We start from the raw sequence: 21,941 nt of genomic DNA on the forward strand, positions 1-21,941 counted from the left end.
GTGCTTTGCATTCATGTAACATACCGGCACGGGTATTTTTCATAACGGGTATTCACACAAATGTGAAGCATGACAGTGATTTAGCATGCATCTAGTGACCTCATCGCAGGGTTGTCAGTTAGGCAGTGGGACACAGCTCACCTACTTTAGCTCATCACACTCCCTTCTCCTCCCTCCTCTTTTTTTTTTCTTCCCCTCCTTCCCTCCTCCCTCTGTCTTGCTTGTCCCTGATAGCTTTTACCGCTCTGCTGATTTCACAAATAGGCCTCATTGATTGAATCTGATTCTTGTGGATAGAGCAGCTTTATTGAGTGGCTTTTTCGCTGATGGACAGGAGCGTGTGAGTGTGTGTTGGTTACACACACGTGTGTGTGTGTGTGTCCATGTTAGGGATGATAAAAGAAAACTTCCCTTCCTCATTGCTCCCAGGCTGTAATCCAGAAGCTATTCCTCTCTAGGGAATTCCAGCAGCCAGATAGTTACAGACGTACAGATGCAGCCTGCTCACACAGACAGTCCCAGTGATGGCTAGATCTGAGTGAAGGTTTCATTATGGGCCGTGCAAGCTCACTGAGGAGTCTGTTAATTTTGTGACGACACCTTGAGCAAGGAAACATTAAAGTGTTAGCCGCTCTCTCCAGGACTTTTCATCATTCTTTTAAGCTGCTATGGTAGGGAGCTGGCCCATAACACCTGGGGCTACGTGATTTAAGTCAGTTGCCACTCCACCAGTCATCACCATCATCTTTTGGCTTTTTCTGATCTCAGCTCCCTGTTTGCAGCTTTTTTGCCATCTTAGTTGCTCTATAGCGGTGCAGATATTTCCAGCGCTTTCCAAACAGATCCACATAGAACAAAAACAGAAAACTAGGGAAATGTTTCAGGAGGGATTTTGTATTTTGATGTGGGGGAAAATGAGCTTGTTTCAGATGTAAAACAGAAATGATCCGTCGGGGGTTTGGGTGGGCTTTAGCTAACAAACTGTGTTAGTGAGAAGATGGAGCTATATCAGCAGCCCTCCACTGAGGATACACACATCTGACTCACACACGGCGCACACCTCACACTAGCAGCAGCATCTGTGCTCTTCCCCTCTCGCTGCCCTCTATTTTGTGTCTCTCTCCTCTCAACCGGCAGCGTGCCACCTATGCAGAGTTGGATGGATGGTGGCACCCTCTTCCCCTGCGCCCATTTAACCCCCACCACACTGCAGATCCATCATTATACTGCACACACGAGCAGCTCTAACATTCATACCCCAGCATGCATGCCGATCTGCAACTTGATACCAAACAACCCCCCATTGTTCTTCTTCTTATAAAGCCTCACCTCACCTAATGTACTCATTAGTTTTGCCTGATTTTAAAGTGTTAGTATAGCATTAGGTGTAGCCAAAAGACATCAAGTAGCTGTGTTTGTTTGCCCTCATATTTCCGGGATATACCGTGCTCACAAGGGCTGCTGCACTTCATTTGAAGAGCAACACTACCAGTTAATTTACAGTAAATAGTTTTTGGGATGTGCGTTAGCGAAAGCTTGCCACGAGTATTGTTTTATGAGAGTAAATATTGTTTCTACGGCTCTGCAACAAAGGAAAGATGCATGTTTGGTTTGTTGTTTCCCACTGAGCTTTTAAAGCATCACATGTATAGATGCCTTCACAATTTAAATCAGGTAAAGCTATGTTTTTTTTTGTATAGTCTGCTCATTTTTACTCATTTTTCAGTTTTGTTTAGAAAGTCAACTTGGCGCACTTCCAAAGAACTGCTGACACAATTTTTGGGGAGACACAAAGACGGGAAGAAGAAGCTTGTTGTTTGTCTTTTTTTTGACTTGCGAGAGTCATTAGTATATTGCAGCAGACACATTTTTCACCTTTTATTCTAGCTGTACAAGGTTGTAGAAGTCCCGGTCTGATTGATTTTACGATGTAGATCACAGAGAAATAGAAGAAACTGCAATAACAATGACAAATTGGATTCATTGATATCTACTGGCAGTCTTAGGTGTGCTATTTGAGGGCTTGTTCATTCATTTGTGCAAGTGTTTACATAGACGTTGCAGAATCTAATTAGTAGTGATTTTGGCTCCCTGTTGAAGAAGGTTTATTGTTGGACATGTTAGCCGTTGACCTGGGCCATGTTGAGTTAGCGTGGACGCTGCATGTCAAGTGGTCCCTTCTTCACCTCTGAGGCTGATGGTGGGGGAACAAAATAAGGCTTGGGAACTATTAAACATCAACTTATTTTTATTGTTTGTTGAACCCTGAACACAAGTTTTGATTTTAATTGTTTAATGTAAAGCCAATGCTTTCATGTATGTCATGTGTCTAGTGTTTCATATTAATGGCCTTTAATCCAGTGTTTGCAGGAAAAAGTTTTGCTATATTGGACCAATTTTTGTGCTTTAAGACTTTCCCATTAAAAGAAAAGAAAGACAGAGGACAGTGGAGCTAGCGAAGGAAAGAGAGGGTTTCCTTGCTCCATTAATTGGCAGCCTTGTGGTACACTAAACATTGCGCACACAACGCACACACACACACAGCTGAATAGTGTGACTGCTCTGAAGCCACTGCCTTATATTAAGCCAAGGGAGACCAGCCTCTGTCACTTTTTCTCTTGCTTAACCTTGCTCTTTCTCTTCCTCTTTCTGTGGCTGTGTTGAAGAGGAGTCTCAGGGGAGGGCTTAACTCTGAGCCCTCGTTCTTTTTTCCTCTCCTTCTCTCTTCCCTTCCACTTCTTTTCTTTCCTTATCTTTCTGTGAATGGGGCTGCAGACTGTTGTTGAACTGTGAATTAGTCCAGGAGACAGACTCTGCACATACAGTAAATAGAATAGAGACACAGAGGAGCTTCGGTACCAGCTTCCTGCTTTTAGCGCAGCCATTACTAACAGGCTGGTCTGCCTTACTTTGTGTGCACATAATGCGTTTACATGCGCATACAGGAGTCATATTTTTGAGTTGAAACAGCGGTGAATAAGCATAGCAGTTTTAACTTAAAGTAGAAAAAGGGCGTGTAATCAGTAGTTCACAGGTTGGTCTGAGGTCAGGAAGGCTTCACATGCTCATCCTTTCACCCCCTCAGTTTGGAGAACGATTCACACAAGGCCCTGCTTAAATTATGATGTACAACCTGGAAAATCACTGGGGCTTTTGTGTTGTCATGGTTATTGAGTGTTCTGTAGCTTCAGGGGAAATGGAGTTTGGGGGCGGAGGAGGGGTTGCACAAAGAAGAGGGAGGGGAGGGGAGGAATGGATGGGTGTGAGTGGGAGGAGGGGTGCTATCTTAATTGCTTTCCGTGAATAATTTCAGTCCCCTAATTTAGCGATAATGACGGTGGCTGGTGCTTTTGTATTTATTTATCCAAACATTAATTGACAGGACTGACATTAGCCAGGGCGGTTATTGCGCATTTGATTGCGCACAAGGGAGCAAAGAAAATTACAGTAATTATCATTCTGATATGGATTATGAATATGCATTCTCACACTTAATGTCTCTGTCAGCATTTTGGTAACAACAAGGCACTCTGCCATGACAACAGCACTTTAGCTTATCTCCATCTCTGTTTCCCCTAAACCCAATCCAACCAGTGCTCGTGGAGAACAGATGACATGTCATGTCCAAATGATTTAACTGGGCCAGTGTAGCATTTGTACACCCAGACACGTAGTTAGGTGAAATGGTTGTCATGTGGTTTGCTTCAGTGGGCTTGTGAAGGGGTCTTTGCTCGTGTGAACTTAAACTGGGTTCAGACAAGAGGCAGAGGTGCCGTGATTTGTCATGTCTGGCTTGAGCATCAGCCCGGCTGTTCACACCAGAAAATCAACAGGCGTTTCTTGCTCTTCTGCCTGATAACATCTTCACGGGTTTTAGCTTTTTGTATAATCCTGGATAATAATCGGAACACGTATGTCTGGTTCTGAAGCACCAATCGTGGTCGCGTGCTGTAAAAAAACAACTGGAGGATTTGAAACTGGGAGCAAGTTGGGAATACATTTCATTTCTAACATATGTATATCATTTATATTGTTTTTAATAGATTAGATCAGTGTGTTTTCTTGTCAGATTTCCTCGCAGCATGGAGAGCTAATAGACCACTCACCAAGAACTGTTACTGCAGATTGCGAGCCGGCCTGTACCGTCTTAAGAGTAGTATTAACATGGGCAGCGATTTGCGGTGCTTCTGCATCCCGTCTGAACTCGGGGTTAGTGTGTGGTGCGTTGGTGGGAATGCAAATTAAAATCTCCTCTCTTTTTTTATTTTTTCACAGGCGGAGGGTGAAGACAATTTGAAGAAGATGCAGCTGATGGAGCTAGCTATTCTTAATGGGACATACAGAGACAACAATGTCAAAACATGTAAGTGAGCTGCAATGAAAACGCACACACACACACACATCCACAAGTCACACAATCCATCTAATTTGCATCATAATCTAATCTTTTAACCACATACACCACACTTAATTACATCAGAAAAATATAATCTATTTTTCAAATATTTCTCATTAACTAACACTGTTTACTTTCATTAAATTAATGTGTAGTCAGATCTCCTGTGTACATAGCATCATATTATCTCTGACCACTAGAAGACCACTCTCTCTCTCTCTCTCAAGCTCTCCAAACAGTTCAGTTTGTCTTCCAACCATGAGCAGGTCTACTTCTGTTCCATTCCTCTCTTTTATATATTTCCTCCTCGACCATCCCTCCATCCATCCATCCATCCTTTCCCCTGCAGTCCAGATGCAATCGCTCTGTATTACTTGCTCTTGGCACACTCTAAACTGTTAGCACATTGCTGTATTCCACCTGCTCCACTCTGCATGCCAGCCACAAGATCAAACACCTACAGTGTGTGTTCTGTAAGCAGCAAATGATATCATGTCTAGCCCTTTGTGCATGTACACTCCAGACCCTTAATTATCATTCAAAGTACAATTTTAATCACGATGCCTAAAGTGGGTGATTCTTTGCATTTGGGCTTCAATTTATGAAATGAAAGATTTAAGTGATGAATGTCACTGTTGAATTTTTCTTATTTAACACGGAGTCAAATGGTAGCCATGATGAACTAGCGCACCACTTAACTGCAGTTACAAAAGCCCTTGATTTAATTGACTTGCCTTTGGGGAAGCTTCTGTGGCACGCTTATAGCAGGTGCTAATGCATAACCTTTTGAAAAATGATTTTTTGTGTGTTCACTTGTCATCCAACCTACATTGACTGCTGACTATGTAGAGGATCAACATTTTCTTTAAATGACTTGATTTAACGCGTCGACCGTCGGTCACGTCCAAATTTTTCTAACGTTTTGTGAAAACGTCGTCCTCCTCTATATTTAGTCATCTGCTCAATTTCTGTTGTCATGTGTCATTATCTCTTCTGTGCAATTTCCATTAGTCGAATGTTTAGCCGCTATGGTGATTGGTCCGCTTCAAATGCATTGGGATGTCAGCAGTGTTTTGTGCTTCTTGTGTTATGGGTTGAGGTTTTTTTTTATTTTGCTATGTTGACTATTTTTTTTTTTGCAATAGATTGTCGCTTTTGTGGTCCACCACCATGATCATTGCATGGACTAATTTTCCCTTTTGCTCCTCCCTTGTTTTTCTCTGCCACTTCCCGTCCCCCCCCCCCCCCCCCCCTTCTTTTCCTCTTTTGTTTATTCACCCTTCACTTGTTCATCTGTGATAATGATCAACCACACTATACTTTATCTCTTGTCCTCTTTCTTTCTTTCTTTCTACTGCTGTCCTTCACTCTCTTGCTTATGGCAGCCACCCTTGCGTTCTCTCTTGCAGCGGCGGCAGCGGCCGCTCAGGGGCCCCGCCTCATAGCAGCCCCCACAGGTCAGGTGTTGCCTCCCCAGGCACTCCGGCCCCAAACACCAGCTGGGGCCCCCATCATGAACCTCATCCGGCCCGCTCAGATGGCTGCCATGCTGCCCAATGGCACCCCCACCCTGGTGCCTCCCACACCGGATGGCGGGCTTATCTACACCACCCCTTACGAGTACCCTTACGCCTTGGCACCCACCTCCCTGCTGGAGTACCCCATCGAGCACAGTGGGGTTCTAGGTAAGAGAGCCTGGGGAAGCATGGGTGCAGCAGGTACAGCGACCAGCTTTAGCCAGCCTGGACAGGAGGGCAGCTTGTTTTACCCCGGCATTGGGGTGCTGGACGCGGCTACCATGAGCCACAGTCAGGACTTGTTGAAAGGTAAATATGTCGTGTCCACCTGAGGATCAAAACAGAAAAAAACTCACAGGGTGGATGTACTGGTGAAGCTCTTGGTGATGGGATAACCAGCTATGTGGCTCATATGGACACTGTAGTAAAAGGAAAAGGGGACAAAATTACCTTGTGAGGGCTAGGCTTTTGGAAAAGTAATTTGGACTAGGGTTACTTCACTGTCTTAGTTAGACTCTTGCCAAACCGTTGCGCTCTCAGGTTTACATCGCCTCTTTTCTGTAAGGTTTATATAGGAGGACTTTCCTCAGCGTGAAATGAGACACTGACAGAAACACTCACATACACGCAGCCTGCTCTCTAACCCTTTCATGCACTGGCCTGGAGGCATATTCAGTCTGGCTGCAGATCCCCTCGGATTTCTGCAGCTTTTGAAATCATTTCTCTGTGCTGTTCTCTGCAGGCAGCCCTTGATGCCTGTAGATGGTCCCTCTCTCACTCCCACTGGGGATGTTCATTAAATTCCTCCAGTCTCCCCTTTTTTTTTCTTCCCCATCCCTACTCTCCATTGTTTTAGCCTCACCCCTCTTGAACCAGAGCCCTGTGCTAATACCTGACATTCCCCTTAGTGTCTGTGTCAGGAGACAGCTCAATATGAGCGTCTATGTGTTATATTTTTTCTCAATGGTGCTTTAAGCTCAACTCATCTGCTACCAAAGAGACAACTGGACATCGCTCGCAGAAATACTTTGATATGTCCACCATATGTTTATGTGTAGTTAAAAAAAAAGTAAAGCTGTTCGCCATGTTAGAACACAAGAGGCCTTATTCAGTTGCTTCCCAGCTTTAATTTGACACAGTACTCCTCTAATGTTATACACGACATCATTTGGCAGCAGCAAACACCAGTGTGATTTTAGCTGACCTGTGTATTTGAGGTGCCTCTGGGAGTCATGTGCAGAACAGACAGGGGCAGCTGACTGGCTTTTCTCTCCTTAACTTGCAGGGTTACACCAGCTTAGTGCATTTTATTTACTCACACTATTGATTGGTGCCTTCAGCAACACGGGGGCCCTGTGGAACACGCTCGCTCTCATACTCAAACACACTCGTGTACTTGGCTCAGCTGCCTGCGCTACTGTATCTAGCCATCATCAGCTTCTCTGAGAATAAGGAAACGTCAGGCCATCTGCTACTTCGGAGTGGTATAGTTGGCTTGCATAGTCATCAGCCAAAACTTGCTCTTGACAATGCCAGAACAAAATCCTTGTTGAATTTTATAAACTTACTTATTAAGTTAACTTCTACTGGCTTCATTTAGTTTTCTTAGTTCCTGCACACATCACATTGTTTTTGTAATACTTGAACATACACGCAAAACAGTTTGTTTGTGTCACATATACGGGGCGATGTCAACCGCTGCAGTAGGGGAAAGAAAAAAAAAATCAGTTGTGACAAAATATGGGAGGAAAATGACAGCCTCTGCCACCAGTGAGCAGATTGACCTGGAGAGAAATGGTGAAAGAGGGAAAGAGAAAATGAAGGAGCGAGGGAGAGGCAGGTGGTGTCTGGCACTATTCAATTACCATCAGAGCTATATTGGATTTCCCCACCTTTCAAAATAAAGAGACAAATTTCTTTCAGTTACCCTGTGGATCCCACAGGAAGAATCACATTATTTTTTTCTAGACAGCCGAAGAGCCTGTACCCTTTACCTGCCCCCCTTTTCAAAGAGTCCCCATATAACTCTGAGCACTGTGGAATTTTAGTACTTAAGTTATGCATTTTTAAATACCAAGAAAATCTCCAAAAAAGGTGTATTATTTTTTTCTACTGTGCTTTTCTACATGTAAAAAAAAAATAAGAAAAAGAAAGATATGTGTGGTGTGTGTATATGTACTATAATCTGTATTATGTTATTCTGTGTATTGGTGTATTATCCAAGCATTATAATGTGAATGTTCTTACTGTAAAAGATGACTGTTTTTCCCCTCCCTCAAAGTGAATGGTTTCTAACCTTGTGGACCTGTTACAATCTAGGTGCAATGGCTACTAAAGTGAGACGGCATGACACGCGGGTCCATCCTTACCAAAGGATTGTGACCGCTGACAGAGGTCAGTTTAGTCTCCTAGCTACACTTTGCTATTGACTGATGCATTTTAATGATTATTATGCCTATTATGCCTCAATGCCTTAGTTGGGAATTTGTACATTGTCTGTATTATTTTTTGTTTTCCTTTCCCCCCACCACCTTTCCTACCCCATACATCCACACACCAGCTAAATGGTTGATTGTGGTATGCACATTTTGTTTACATTTAGTACTTAACATATGCAGTATATGTAGACTGTGTATATGTCAAAGCTCAGGCAAAAGTGATCTTAAGAGGTTTCGGTTTATGCAGCTGTGAAAGCCAGGACAGGTAGTACTTTGCAGGCAGTGTTGAAGGTGTATAATGACATTCCTCTGATGTGAGATTAGAGCCTAAAATGGGGCAGGCTTGTTCCCATACATGATTTATCTCCTCGGCTCATAGGGAGCAAAGAAAAAGGAGAAGCATTTCTATACTGTATCTGAGAGACATGGCAGGCAGAAGACGAGTAGCCGTGCTGCTACCAGGCACCATTTCACCTTGAAATTTAAATTTATTTTGGATTTTTATTTTTCTATGGACAATAGACACGCACAGACATGAGCTGAGGTAGCTTGCATTGTCTCCAGTGTATTGCAAATCTATCGAAATAAAGCTAAAACTACATTTTTAATATTTCAGTTGTACATGAGGTACTGTCATTTTATATTTGAGCATTTTATATCAAATGTATTTATGGTTTTTGTGTATATTTATATTATATAAAAATATACTGCTAAATAAAGAGAAAGAATCGGAAAGCATCGATTCATCTATTCATTGCACATTTAACACTAGCCACAGTTATCCTGCACATAACGTTAGTTACCGTCATTAAGTCTCCTTACCACTAATCACACTGTTACTTGCACTCCAACCTGAAATACACTAAAACACTAGATTTTTGTTTGTCTGTGCGACCTCTCTTTGCTTCTGTTTTTTGGTTTTGGGGGCAATGTGCGCTTAAATTAAACCACCAAGCTACCTGATTCAGGGTGGGGCTTAATAGTTGGGATCATGACGTGACAGCGTCATGATTATAATGACATTATCTGGGTTCATCTCATATTGGCAAGGGGATTAGGAGCAGGGGGCGACATGAGAGATTGCATTCATTTTATTGTTAAAATGATGTCATTCCAGTCTCTTCTTGCTGACACTAATATCCTTTCTATCTTTTTTTTCTGTTTGTTTTGTTTTTGTTTCTAACCACCTAGCCGCCACCGGCAACTAACACATGACCTTCTGACCTCTGAACTCTTCACCCAATGACGAGCCGCCCCAAGCCTGCCTGCTGATCAGTTAACTGGTAATTGCCTTTTGCTAGCCTCTCGGACGCAAGTGAGAGAGAGAGAGGCGCCTGCCCGTACAGTTACCCTAACACGTTCTGACAAAAAAAAAAAAGAAAAAACAATAGAAACCAACCAGAATCTTCACAGAAACACAACAAAAACCCAACAAAGTTGTGTATTATCCATTTTTTCCCTCTGTTCATTGAGTTCAATTCCCATTCTTTCTCTTTCTTTTTCTTCATGAATCATACTGGGTGGATGTGTTTGAGGTATTACTCATAAATCTGCACTGAATTATATAGCAATAAAGACCCCCACCCTGCCCACCCACCCTCCTTTAATTGCTCTGATTTGGTGACCTCACTTGTGTGAGTCAAAGTTCAGTATCTGATAGACGCAGAACCATTTTGGTTTCAGAGTAATGACATAATCCCCAACCCCACCTCCTTCCCCACTCAAAAAAAAAAAGTATTAACTCAAGAGCGCCTACCTGCTCCCACCCTGACCCAACACCCACCTGCCGGGAGAGAAAAAGAAATAGAAGGAAAGAGAACACACACTCACATTAACTTGTTTAATTTCTGTCATTTTTCACATGTAGTTCATTTGTTGAGCTCTAAGATGTAATATTGAGCTGACACATTCTGGGTGTGCCCCTCTAAACAGCTTTCTGTCTGTTTTTTTGTTTTTTTAAAAAAAAGCATGGCTGAAATGATTGCAAAAGGAGCTTTTTATGATTTATGTGTTTTTATTTCCTCCTTCTGTCTTTTTTTTTTAATGCTTTTCTTTTGAGTCATTCTCTCCACTTGGTTTTTGTTTGTTTTTTTTCTGTTGTTCATATTTGACTAATTAGCTTTGCTTAAATAATGGGCTAGCCAAACGTACGCAGGTGGTTATCTCTGGAAAACCAAACGCAATCTAATGTTTGGAGCAGGCTGCAGAAACTAAGACATTATGAAGGGCAACATGGGAAGGTCACTATTTGGGCTGATGGGTCTATGCGTGTGTGCGTGTGTTTTATTTTTTAATTAATACTACAATGTAAGTAGGGTGTGCTGAGGCTTTGGGGACATTGGAGCAGTGCTTATGAGCTACTGGCCTTTGCTACACCCCCATCCACACTACATCCACTATAACAGTGCCTGATGTATTTAGAAAAAAAAAAATATCTCGATGAGTTAGCCGAGCTGTGATCACAAAGACAAAAAAAAAAAAAAGTATTAAGTGTGCGTATTTAGCCAAAGGGTTTTCCAGTGAATTATATATCTGCAATTATGCATCCGTCTCACAGAGGGCTCCCTTTGTGATTCTAGAGTTTGGAAGGGTGTGAATTTTTGGTGCCTGCCTTCAGCTGGAACAGACATCCAGTCAGTTAGATGATTTTTGACCCAACACTGCTCTGTGTTTTTATTTTTTTTTCCTTTTTCAGAGGTGAACACAGGCAAATTAACACTAAATCAACATGCTACACATTTTCAGTACATCACTAGGGGGAAGGGCACTTTTGAAGTTTTGTACATAAACGCTTTTGTCATAATACCTGGCTTCTACGTTGAGTTGCTTCATCAGCCGCATTGCCAAACAAGTGTTTATTTCCTCATTTTTTCTTCTTTTCGTCATCTCAACCTTTGGCCGATTGTTTTGTTGCTTTCTTTCTATTTTACACCAGCTGGGGACACGAGGTCGGCGTAATCTCAGCCTTCCTCTGCGTTAGAGACGTACTTTTTTTTAGTTTTAATTGTTTCACTGATGAATTATATTTTAAACACGAGCCAAACCATCCGAAGAAAAAAAAAAAAAAGCGCATCCACAATGTGTCGCACCTCCCTGTGGTCGTAGTCTATCTTCTGAGCCCACAACTTTTTGTTCAACTCTCTCAAGAAAAAAATAGGATGTGAAAGCCATGCCTGCCTGTTCAAATTGCTTTATACATACGTCTTATATATATATATATAAATATATATATATAAATATATAAAAATGTAGATATCTGTCATTGCATATACAAATACAGAAGAGAACAAAAAATAGATAATTTTACAGGGTGCTGGAGATGAGTAAAAAATTGAAAAATCTATTTTTGGCAATTTTAGCTTTTGATACTTTACTTGCAGTTACAAAATCTGAAAAAACCTAATAAAAAAAAAAGTTTGAAAACGGAAAAAAAAAATATAACGCGTGGGTGAGGATAAAGTGCTGTTACCTTGAATATGATTGGAAAGGAAGACCAAAACAGTCAAAAAACCCTTGGAAAGTTAGCGAGGATCAGAGTGAGACAGAGGATCAAATCAAAGTGCCTTATCAACAGTGGTTTCTGTTTTCTGAGTATTCCAGTTGTTTTCAATAATATCCAGCACCCACCAAGATGGCGCAGAGAGGGATGGCTAGTGTTACACGCTCTGAATAGTCGAGCAGGGTAGCTCCCACCGTACCGTGGTGTTACCGAAGTTACTCTATGCAAACAGAATAGCAGTCGTTTTGACCAGCTAAAATATGTGCCATGGTTTTGTCTTCCTGAAATGAGTTTTATTTTTTGTTCCTTTACTCGATGGCCCTTTACTCTGCTGTATGAGCAGCTTCTGTTCTCTTTTTATTTAGATTTTAAAAAAAGATCATTTGAGATATTGTCTTTTTTTTTTTTTGGTGACTGTGACTTAACTTCCGAGAACAAATTGAACTGCCAGTAGCATCCAAGTAATCTGCCAGAACATGTTTTGATCATGAGCTGAGAAAAATACATGACATTCAAGGGAACGGATAGGGAGGCTGGGTCGCCCCCAAGCCCCCCGCCCCGGTGCTGTTATCGAGCCCGTTTGTTTCAACAGCTGCAAACTGAGAGCATCCGGTCCGGCGTCTCCCGATGTCAGTTTGACGACAAACTATCAATACAATCACGAGACGCTCAGCGGACGGATGAAATGTCCGGACGGTGAGGCAAGCAACCCTGTTTCACAGCCAAATAGTTTCCAGTTATTGAAACAAATGACAGTTTATTGCTGGAAGGTGAAACAAACTCATAATACGAAATGGAGAAAAATCTTAGATCCAATATAACCCTTGGCAGTTTATTTTTTTTCTATTCATAGCTCTTTCATCATGCTGTTACACCGAAAGGTCAATGAATTTTTCTTTTTCAGTGTTATTATTTTTAAATTGAAATGCAATATTAAAGTGGAGCAAGAGATGGCTATTCAGCATTTGACAGTATTAAGAAAATTCCCTCTGCAATGTTACAACTTGCTGTGTCATTGTGAAAGGCTGGATAAGTCCATCAGGTGAAAGGTTGACTCTATACCTACCGTATTCTCTCTGGCCTGCCTACTAAATGTATGATAATGTAATTAACAGCCATTGTTACAGGTTTATAATGTATTTTTCTAATCTCATTTTATATGTATATTAATCATGTTTCTGAGTGCTTTTTCTTTTTTTTTAAATGAGACCCACTGCAACTTTCTCTCCCCCTCCCCCCACCCTGCCCCTCCCCCTTAAAACAAACAGCCCTCCCCTCCCCCCCTCCCCCTCGTCTCTTTTACATCTCCAAATCTGTCTCTTTGTGGGGAGTGTTGCCTTTTTTCCCTGTTATATTTTGTTTTCTTGCCAATTCCCAGCTTGTTTAACTCATTAGCTACTTTATTAGTTTTCTTGTCATAAGTATTTTTACATGCTTGCATTTAGTTTTCATGGTGTATGCTGTTATTTTTCTTATTAACCTCTTGGCATTTATTTTAATAAAACATTCTTAGTAAGAATTTTACTAACTTGCTGATATTTTGTCTTGTGTTTTTAACCAGTTTCATGAATGTATTACCTTGGTCTGGTTCACGGACTAACACAATTAAAACCAGTGTCTGGCCACCACTTCCACTGACTGACACGCACACTACAATAACACAAACACACACACACACCGTAGCCGACCCTTCACACGAGCTCTATGACACACACACACACACACAAACACACAATCTAACTGGAAAGTGCACGAGTTGATAAGCGTCCCTCACCTCCCGCTCACGCCCTCTCACCTCTGTGCTGGAGAAATCTGCTGACACTCTTCATACTTGCCCCCCCCCCCCCCCCCCCAACCCTCACCCCCCCCTCCTCCCCCGCCTCCCGCTCAGTTCCAACACTACTGTACTGCTGCTGTGTCTCGTCGTCGTCGTCTCTCTGAAGAGGCAACTCTTTCGTTAGTTGTCCTGTCCTTCTGTGTCGCTGACGCCCGCGAGACGACAGGAAGTGTCGCAGCATCTGGTCAGGGTTGAGGGAGGGGTCTATATATATATATATATATATATATATAGATATATAAATATATCTATATATATATAAATAACCTGCACGTTTGCTTGAGGGTCACTGGTGAACGCCTGGGTCAGCTCTTCTCTCTTGAACAAAGCACACTCTTGATTAAAAGGGTCGTTTGTCTGCACACAGGTTAAAAACAAAGAATCCCCAAAGATAAATCTTCACTTTCTTTTCTTTTTTTTTTACTTAAACATTAGTCGGCGCAGAACTAATCACAATCTGTGCAAATAAATACTGCATACTAGTCATCTCAGAAGGATTAATTTAACTGTGAATATGTAGAGCAGAACATCTCATCACACATTAGAAATGTAGTGAGTTATTTACAACAGACACTCGGGGGTGGGGGAGGGGGATGGGGTGGGGGAGGGGGTTTATGGATGACAGTTGTGTGAATGTTTTTTTTTTTTTTCTTTTAATTGCGTCCAAGGCCTTTTTTTTTTTTTTCATTTTAATGCCTGGATAGCAGCACCACAGTTATCAGCAGCTGTTGTCTGTTTGGTGGACACTCCTCCCCATTCAGCTCATTGATACGACGGCTAATGCTGGGCCGTTTGAGAGCATCCATGACGCACCAGTACACCATGCCAATATGAAGTGCTTTGGGATCAAAACAGCCTTACTATTACTTCCAGTGTAACATGCTGATATGGCTTTCAGCTTGTATTTATTGTTTAGTTGTTGTTTTTATTTCTGTCTGAATCACTGCCAGCGTGTGCCGTTCACTCTACTACTACCAGCGCACTCGTCCCTGGGTCCGTTCAGCTTTCCCTCTCTGTTCTTCCACTAATTCGAGGTATTGACGCTGACACACAAGCGAAAGATTAACTTCATTAATCCCGATTATTACTTTAACCCACTGAGTGGTGCCTCCAGATTTCCTCCTCCTTTTTTTTTTTTATTTTTTCTATTATAAATCTGCACAACAAAACAACTCAACTGTTGCTATTCTCTTCACGTCTCTGCGAAGCAAAGGGTTTTTAACATCAAAGTTAACATTTCTCTACTCTCTGAAATTAACATTTGGCGTCTTTGATCTGGAAACGGGTGCCTGTTAACACCTGCTTGCACTCCAGCAACTAGAAGATTGGATTATGTTCAGCCAAATAGTTTTTTTTTTCCATTTGTTTGTTTGTTGATTAATCTTGGATTGGGCTTTAATGTTTTTAAACGCCTCTTCTGCGCCGTAATGAGCAACTTGAGCTTAAAATCCGTCCATTAGCCTGTGATATGTGTATTTACACGTCCTCAAGTCTCTCCTTTTTGTAGGTCTGAGAGGTTTCTGATGATGCTTTTCCGAAGCACAACGTCCTACAGACACTGCCTAAAATACTGCAGCTGTGAGTTAAAAAGTGCCTTTTTTTTGTCTGAGATTGGGAAATTATATATTTTTGTACTTTTATCATTCAAGTGCCAATTTCCTGTCTACAAAAAGCTTTTGATTTGTGTTGTTGTTGAGCACACACACAAAAAAAGCTTCTTTTTTCCCCCCCAGCACAATGTACATACTCGTTTTAAACTGTGGGGAAAGTGTGACCAAAAACAAAATAACGAATAAAGCAAGGAATTTGGTCGCACGTGTTTCCCTCCATTAAACTTCGGCTTAATGGGTCCTGTTTTCGATTTGAAAACTGAGAACTCTCTCTTTCTGATTGGACCACACAGTATGCGGTAAAGGACAAAGTTAAAAAAAAAAAAAAAAAAACTAAAAGGCTGCTTGCGTACTGCTGCAGTTCTCAGTGGCTTTCCAAATCTGTCGCAGGGCATTCAGCGTATTTATCTACTAACTACCTTTTCACCTGTCCACCTTTTTATTTTTCTTCTGTTTAACAAACATTCCTCCAAATGAGTTAAACGGCGGGTTTAACCGATCAGTGTTGGTCTCAGCGATGTAGCACTCAGGTGGTTAAAGGGTAAATACTACCAAAATTAAGAACGAGAACATTTTTAGCCCCTCTGGAATTTTTGGGTTTTCTTGTTTGTTTGTTTTTGACAGTGATAAATTTGCATTTAAAATTACAAGCCATTTTTAAAATTACACTAGTATGATATATATATAGATATATATATACTGTAAGTCCATATAGTGGTGCACTAATATCTGTGAGATCTTTCTTTTTCTTTTTTTTTGTGGAGTTGTAAGTTTTTATGTGAAGTAGTCTTTGTTTTGTGTTGTTTTTATAGAGGGTTAGGCTGAGAATTTTCCTGAATAGGGTGTAAAACATGTAATGCCAGTTTTTGTTGCTCACACCAAAAAAAAAAAAAAGATTAAAAAAAAAAGAGGAAAAACAAAATGTCATGTGTGCAATAAAGAACCATATTTACAAGCTTCCCTCTTGACTGCTCTACCTGGACTGGTTCCTTTTTGCCTCTGCTTCTTTATCGGTGACTTTGGACTGACTTTAAAGGTAGGTGCCGGCGCGTTGAGGAATAAAATGTGAAAGTTCAACTGTGGAAAAGTTACACTACCTAATCCTTTAAAATGAGATCAGCCCTCTTGGAGTTTTTTTTCTTGGTGAAATGTCTGAGACGCTTTCGGGGAGCCGTTTTTTTTGGAACCGCTGGCACAAACGTCCTCACATTTCACTCCCGTCTAGTCCAGTCAGTCGTTTGCTCTTCCAGTAATCTCCCGTGACGGCTGGCGTGGAGCGGCGTGGCATCAGGTTAAAAAGTTGACACTCCTGCCGCCAACCGATACCGTTCAGAAGCTGATCTGTTTTAATAAAGGCTGACGATAACACGCCCATGTGTCATCTCTTCCCTTGCCGCTCGCCGTGACCTCATCACAGAGGTCAAAGAAGCCGCGCGTCCAGCCCGAAACGAGACGCGCTGCGTGTTTACACGCTCGCTGATATGTGTATAAATAGCCCCCATTTCAGTCATTAAATGTCAGGCATGCATCAGTCAGAATGAATCAGAGCGTACCGGCGCTGAGATTCTCATAATAGGTGTTTAAAATTGAAGATGTCACGCCTCTAGCTAGCATACAGGGACTGATCTCCGAATCTGTTCTCCGTTTAACCCTGATGTTCTACTTGGGTTCCTGGAGGCCTTGTGCCCTGATTAACAGCGCTAAAAACACATTTAGGATAATCTGTGTCTTCTTATTTTGAGCGACGCTTATTTGAAATGCAACTTTAAACATGATGCATTACTCATGTTTGGGACTTTCACGTGCCTCCGTACCAGTGACTACTTCCTGAATGGCATCTGAATGTAGTGCACCTGGATTTTATGATCTGCAGATCAATGAGCATGAAATACTGGATACATACAGCATAGTTTGGTAAAAAAAAAAAAAAGAAGTACTGTAAGTTTTTTTTCCATGCATAACATTTTATTTTGCACAACAAATAAAATATGAAGTCTTTTAATGTTGTGTAATAAAAATAACTTGTGTTTTGTCATGTTCATCACTGTGCTTGCTCAGTTTTATAACACATCTTTTATTTTGAAATGGTCAGAAACATTTGGTGACTATTGCTGCTGTCACGTAAATAAATAAATAAAATCTTCGTCATAGTTCTAGGATCCAGAATAACAGAAAGACCGAAGATGCCTTAATCTGGTTTCTGCATCTGAATTCTCCCCCGTGCCAACTGCGAGTTGTTTTTCTCCCACAGCCCGTGGCAATAACAGGTGGAAAATTAAATTCATCAAAGGGAAAAGGAGCGACACTATTTTTATTTTTCTTATTTTGTAGTGCCAGAATGAGTTGTTTGCTGTTGGCTGCTTCCCATCCCTCCAGACATTTACCCTAATTATCAAACATATTATGTCAACTCTGGGTTACCGAGGAAGTCTGGTGCATCTAAATGCATCTTCGGAAAACACGGAAATGTTAAACCGGCCTTGAAAATGGGAAAATGAAGGAAGGCCTCGTCAGCGGGCGATAATTATCACTTCGTTCTCCTGTTCACTCTTCCTGTACAAAGGTGAAACAAGCCACCTACTGTCAATCTGTGAAAGCAGAGCAGTGCAGATGCACAGTCACATCTGTTCACACTTTGATTCTTGCATTTGATGCAGTCGAAAACACAAAACGGTTTGAAGTGTGCGCCTCGTTCCAGCTCAAACCGGAAAACTCTGCAGGAAAACTCCAACTGATGGGACATCTTCCTCTCTCTGTTCCCCCCTCGTTCTCTCATCCTCTCGCTGGAGGACAGGACCGCCGCTGAGCGGGGCGGTGGAGAGCAACGGTCGGCGAGGGGGGTGGGGTGGGGCGGCTGCTGGATGTGACTTTAATGCCATGCAGGAAGCCGGGAGTGAGAAAGAGCAGAGAAGTGGAGAGGAGGAGGGTGCTGATGGTGGCTTTGGCCCCCGGGAAGATGCATCAAAGGAGCATTTGTCGCAGAGACCAGCTGGGAGTATAATCAGAGAAAAGAACTGGAGTTAGTGTGTGTGCGCATGTGTGTGTTTTGAATGGGTAGCATCAGTAGTGACAGATGAACCGGCTTCCTGTGGAATGAATATAGGGCATTCATCAGAGTGCAGCTGTTTCTCCCTCTCTGCCTGTGTGTGTGTGCGTGGTGAGTTGTTTTAGAGGGCACAGTTGTTGCAGGTTTCAAGCTCAGATTGATGAATGAAACTCTATAGCTCTTTGGGCACCTGTGCCGAGTGACATAGTCTAGCAGCTGGATGTTTCTGCATTGGGAGAGTGAGACAGAGAAGCCAAACATTTGCAGAGAAGACCGTCAGTTTTATTTATTTTGAGACGAGAGAGACTATTTCTTTCTTTTTGAGGGATCAGTAACAGAGTCGTCTGTGGACGTTTCTGAAATCCATCTCTTGTTTTTTCTTTGTGAAGCACAGCTGACTAAAGAAAAGCTCTTGAAAATGTGTCACGGCTGGGTGGTGGAAATGTCACATGATCCCCGGGTTCAAATGTCTTCATAACGGGTGGGGAAAAAATAAAATCTTATTTCAACTTTAAACATTTTCGCCGTAATTCGCCCATTCGTCTTCTCAGACAGGTCAGCTGACATTTCCTCGGCCGCACGCTGAGGCACAAATGTCACTGTAAGAAATCGAATTGTCGAACCATCTGTCACGTCGCTCCAGCTTGGACAAAAAAAAAAATGATGAATCTTCCTCGCCGATGCAGCAGGCCGCCCTGCTGCTGTTGCGCTGTTCCCTGCGTTGAGTGATCTAGACAGGTGTGAATACCGCAGGCCTGCTGGCTCACCTAATGCTGACTGAGACTGTCTAACAGGTGTGTGCGATTTCTTCACTCAGAGCTGTCTCGTCCCTCCACTCACAACAGTTTAATAACTCGGAGAGGAAAAAAAAAACACACACTCGCACGCTGCATTCACGTCAAGTCGAATTTACTGTAAACAAGTTGCGGTGGTGGACCAGAAAATAACAGCCTGGCTGTGGTAAGTACATGTGCAGGACCTTTGGTGGCAGGAAACTTTTCTGTGATTGAGGAAATATGTCAACACACTGAATCTCGACGGTCTGAGATCACAAAAGCCGGACTCAATGGAGGTGTCAGCAGGTGAGACATCTTTCGGGGAAAAAAAAGCAGCTCTCTCCTTTCACCAAGCAGAACTAAGCCCCATCCGGAGGTTTTTAAAAGTGGCAATCACCACGGCTGAATGCCGAGGTTTAGGATGCGCTCATGAAATTCTGCTGCCGGGTCCAATTCCAACTATAGTCAAGGCAACAATTACACCCAACTCATCTCTAATAACCTCTAAACTCCAAAATATTCCCCCATGTGAATGCCACTTGGTAAACAGGGTAGTCATATTATTGTGGCCTTAAGGCAACACTTGAATGACAATGAAGAATAAATTGTATTTAGAGTCACTTTATTATGCTGTCAGTTGTTTCTGGTTCCAGTCGAGTGGTGTTCAGTGCAGCGTTAGATACTGTGATTGGTGCCCTGTAGGCCAAACAAATGAAATTTACAATCTATGGTGTTAAATTTATGCTCATTACAGTACATGCATTTACATATATATCCCACTAATATCCCACTATTATTAGTTATAGGACAATATTTGATGTAAACAGCATATTTTGTTTAGGTATTCTGAGCTTGAAGTTTTTCTGGATGTGGCATTTTATACCTTGGACAGGTCACCAGTCTATCACAGGGCTAACACAGATAGACAGACAACCATTCACACTCACATGCCAATTCAGAATCACCAATTAACCTAACGAACATGTCTTTGGACAGTGGGAGGAAGCCGGAGTACCCGCAGAGAACCTGTGCAGACACAGGGAGAACATGCAAACTCCACACAGAAAGGCCTTCTTGCTGCAAGGCATCAGCGCTAATCACCACACCACTGTGCCGCCCAAGATGAATGACATGTTGATATCATTCTGGTTTGGGTCCTAGATGGAGTTTTTACCACAGTGCAGCTCTGTGCCATCTACACAAACCGGTTAGCCAACGGTTTGCAAAGCTAAGGAGTAGCGATGTATCCCACATCTCTGATTTCAATCAGGAGAGTCTCCCACTTCTGTTCAATATGTGCACATTAGAAAAATGAGAAAGTCTTTCGGTGATTAGATCCAATCATGACGTCATCAGGATCTGAAGGGGTTGGTAAGGCCAAGCTTAAGGCAGAAATCACCCCCAGTGTCTAGACACTGATTGTGATGACGTGAAGAGGGGAAGGCAAGAGGTCTGGATGAGATGAGGAGCGGACATGGACCGGAGGTGGATGGGGAAGGAGGAGGGTCACAGCAGTTTGACTGAAATGACATCTGACAGGAATAGAGGAGAACGCATTTAAAGTTTGACAGCAACTGAGATTTTTGGAAGAATCTGAATGGATAAGAAAAAAAACTGAGCTGATTGAGGAGCAGGACGAGAAACAGAGAGAGAGAGAGAGAGAGCATTGTCAATGGAGGAAGCTAAATACTAAAGACAGTCTTCCTGACTGAACTTCATTAGAAAGAGAAACGCAACTTCTTCTAAATGTTCGAAATGTTACAAAATACTTAGATATTGTGGGATATTTACTTTAATTAGTCATGGAAACACCTTAATTTGTGGAATTAGGTCAAATATTTGTGCACATAAATGTAGGCTCTGTTAAATCAGCATTATGGAGATGAAAACGGCAGCTGTTACATGTTATGTCCTTGCACATCCCACGGAGCGTAAATGGACAACAGGCCTACCTGAACCTGAGAACTACAACACTGAAACTGAGGCAGCAATTAAAGGGTGTGTTTCTTGATTACTGCCTTCACATGGTCCTCATCAGCTCCTGATTACGACAAAGTGGACAGGCGGTAACATGCCCGGTTACTGCCATACTCTGTTGCACCAACCAAGGCTGACAGTTTAGCAAGCTAACAACCACAAAACTTAATGTAGTAATGCAAAGGCATAGTGAAAAAGATGAGACTGTTGGGAATGTCAACATTTGTCTCATACAAATGTAAATGACTGGTAAGTACAATACATGAGCTAACCAACCACCTCCACCATTTCTGGACAAACACTTGTTGAACTTCTAGCTAAGAGGTTGTGAACTTTGCGAGAGAAGGTGTCGCTCATATGGTTTTCATATTTTCGTGAACACGGTAAACGTGACCCCATTTGAGGGCAGCACATGTGTCAAATTGTGTGAAGTGAAACAGGTCTGTGGCCTGGGTTAGATTTATTTTTGTTGACAAGGTGGTCAGCACTAAACCAAAAGTAGAGAAGTACTTTCATGTTGTTTTTGAGCCTGAAGAAAAAAATCGAGGCTTCAGCAATGTAGGCTACAGGTATCTTTACTCTATACTATTCACTAGCAATAGCATCTTCCAACAAAGCAATAGCAGTCAGTGTAATTGCAGCTTTTTTTTATTTTAAAATGATTATGTTTAAGACATTTATTGCATAAATAAGTTTTTTTTATTTTTTTGTTACTTTGCATTTGGACTGGTTTAAATCTTTCAGTCTTGGAGCAAAACCCACAAAGCAAACACAAAGATTCTGATGAATTAAGTTCATTAGCCTGCATTTATAGTTTCTAATTAGCCCTAATTAAGCCTGTATTG

The 21,941-nt window shown here is 42.0% G+C and overlaps 1 protein-coding gene across 6 annotated transcripts in view; it reads left to right on the forward strand.

The window, feature by feature from the left end:
• qkia (QKI, KH domain containing, RNA binding a) overlaps window positions 1–11,774 on the forward strand; it is a 66,277-nt gene extending 54,503 nt beyond the window's left edge. The window contains exons 5-8 of one of the 6 annotated variants that reach the window (XM_084569580.1): window positions 4,276–4,363; window positions 5,782–6,222; window positions 8,233–8,307; window positions 9,543–11,774. In XM_084569580.1, the coding sequence (XP_084425706.1) occupies window positions 4,276–4,363; window positions 5,782–6,222; window positions 8,233–8,307; window positions 9,543–9,559 (621 nt within the window). In that variant the 3' untranslated portion in view covers window positions 9,560–11,774. The other 5 variants (XM_084569583.1, XM_084569584.1, XM_084569582.1 and 2 more) reach the window with 5 other exon arrangements.
• The last annotated feature ends 10,167 nt before the right edge of the window (window positions 11,775–21,941 follow it).

The sequence above is a fragment of the Chelon labrosus genome, assembly GCF_963514085.1.
Source record: "Chelon labrosus genome assembly, chromosome: 20".
NCBI lineage: Eukaryota > Metazoa > Chordata > Actinopteri > Mugiliformes > Mugilidae > Chelon > Chelon labrosus.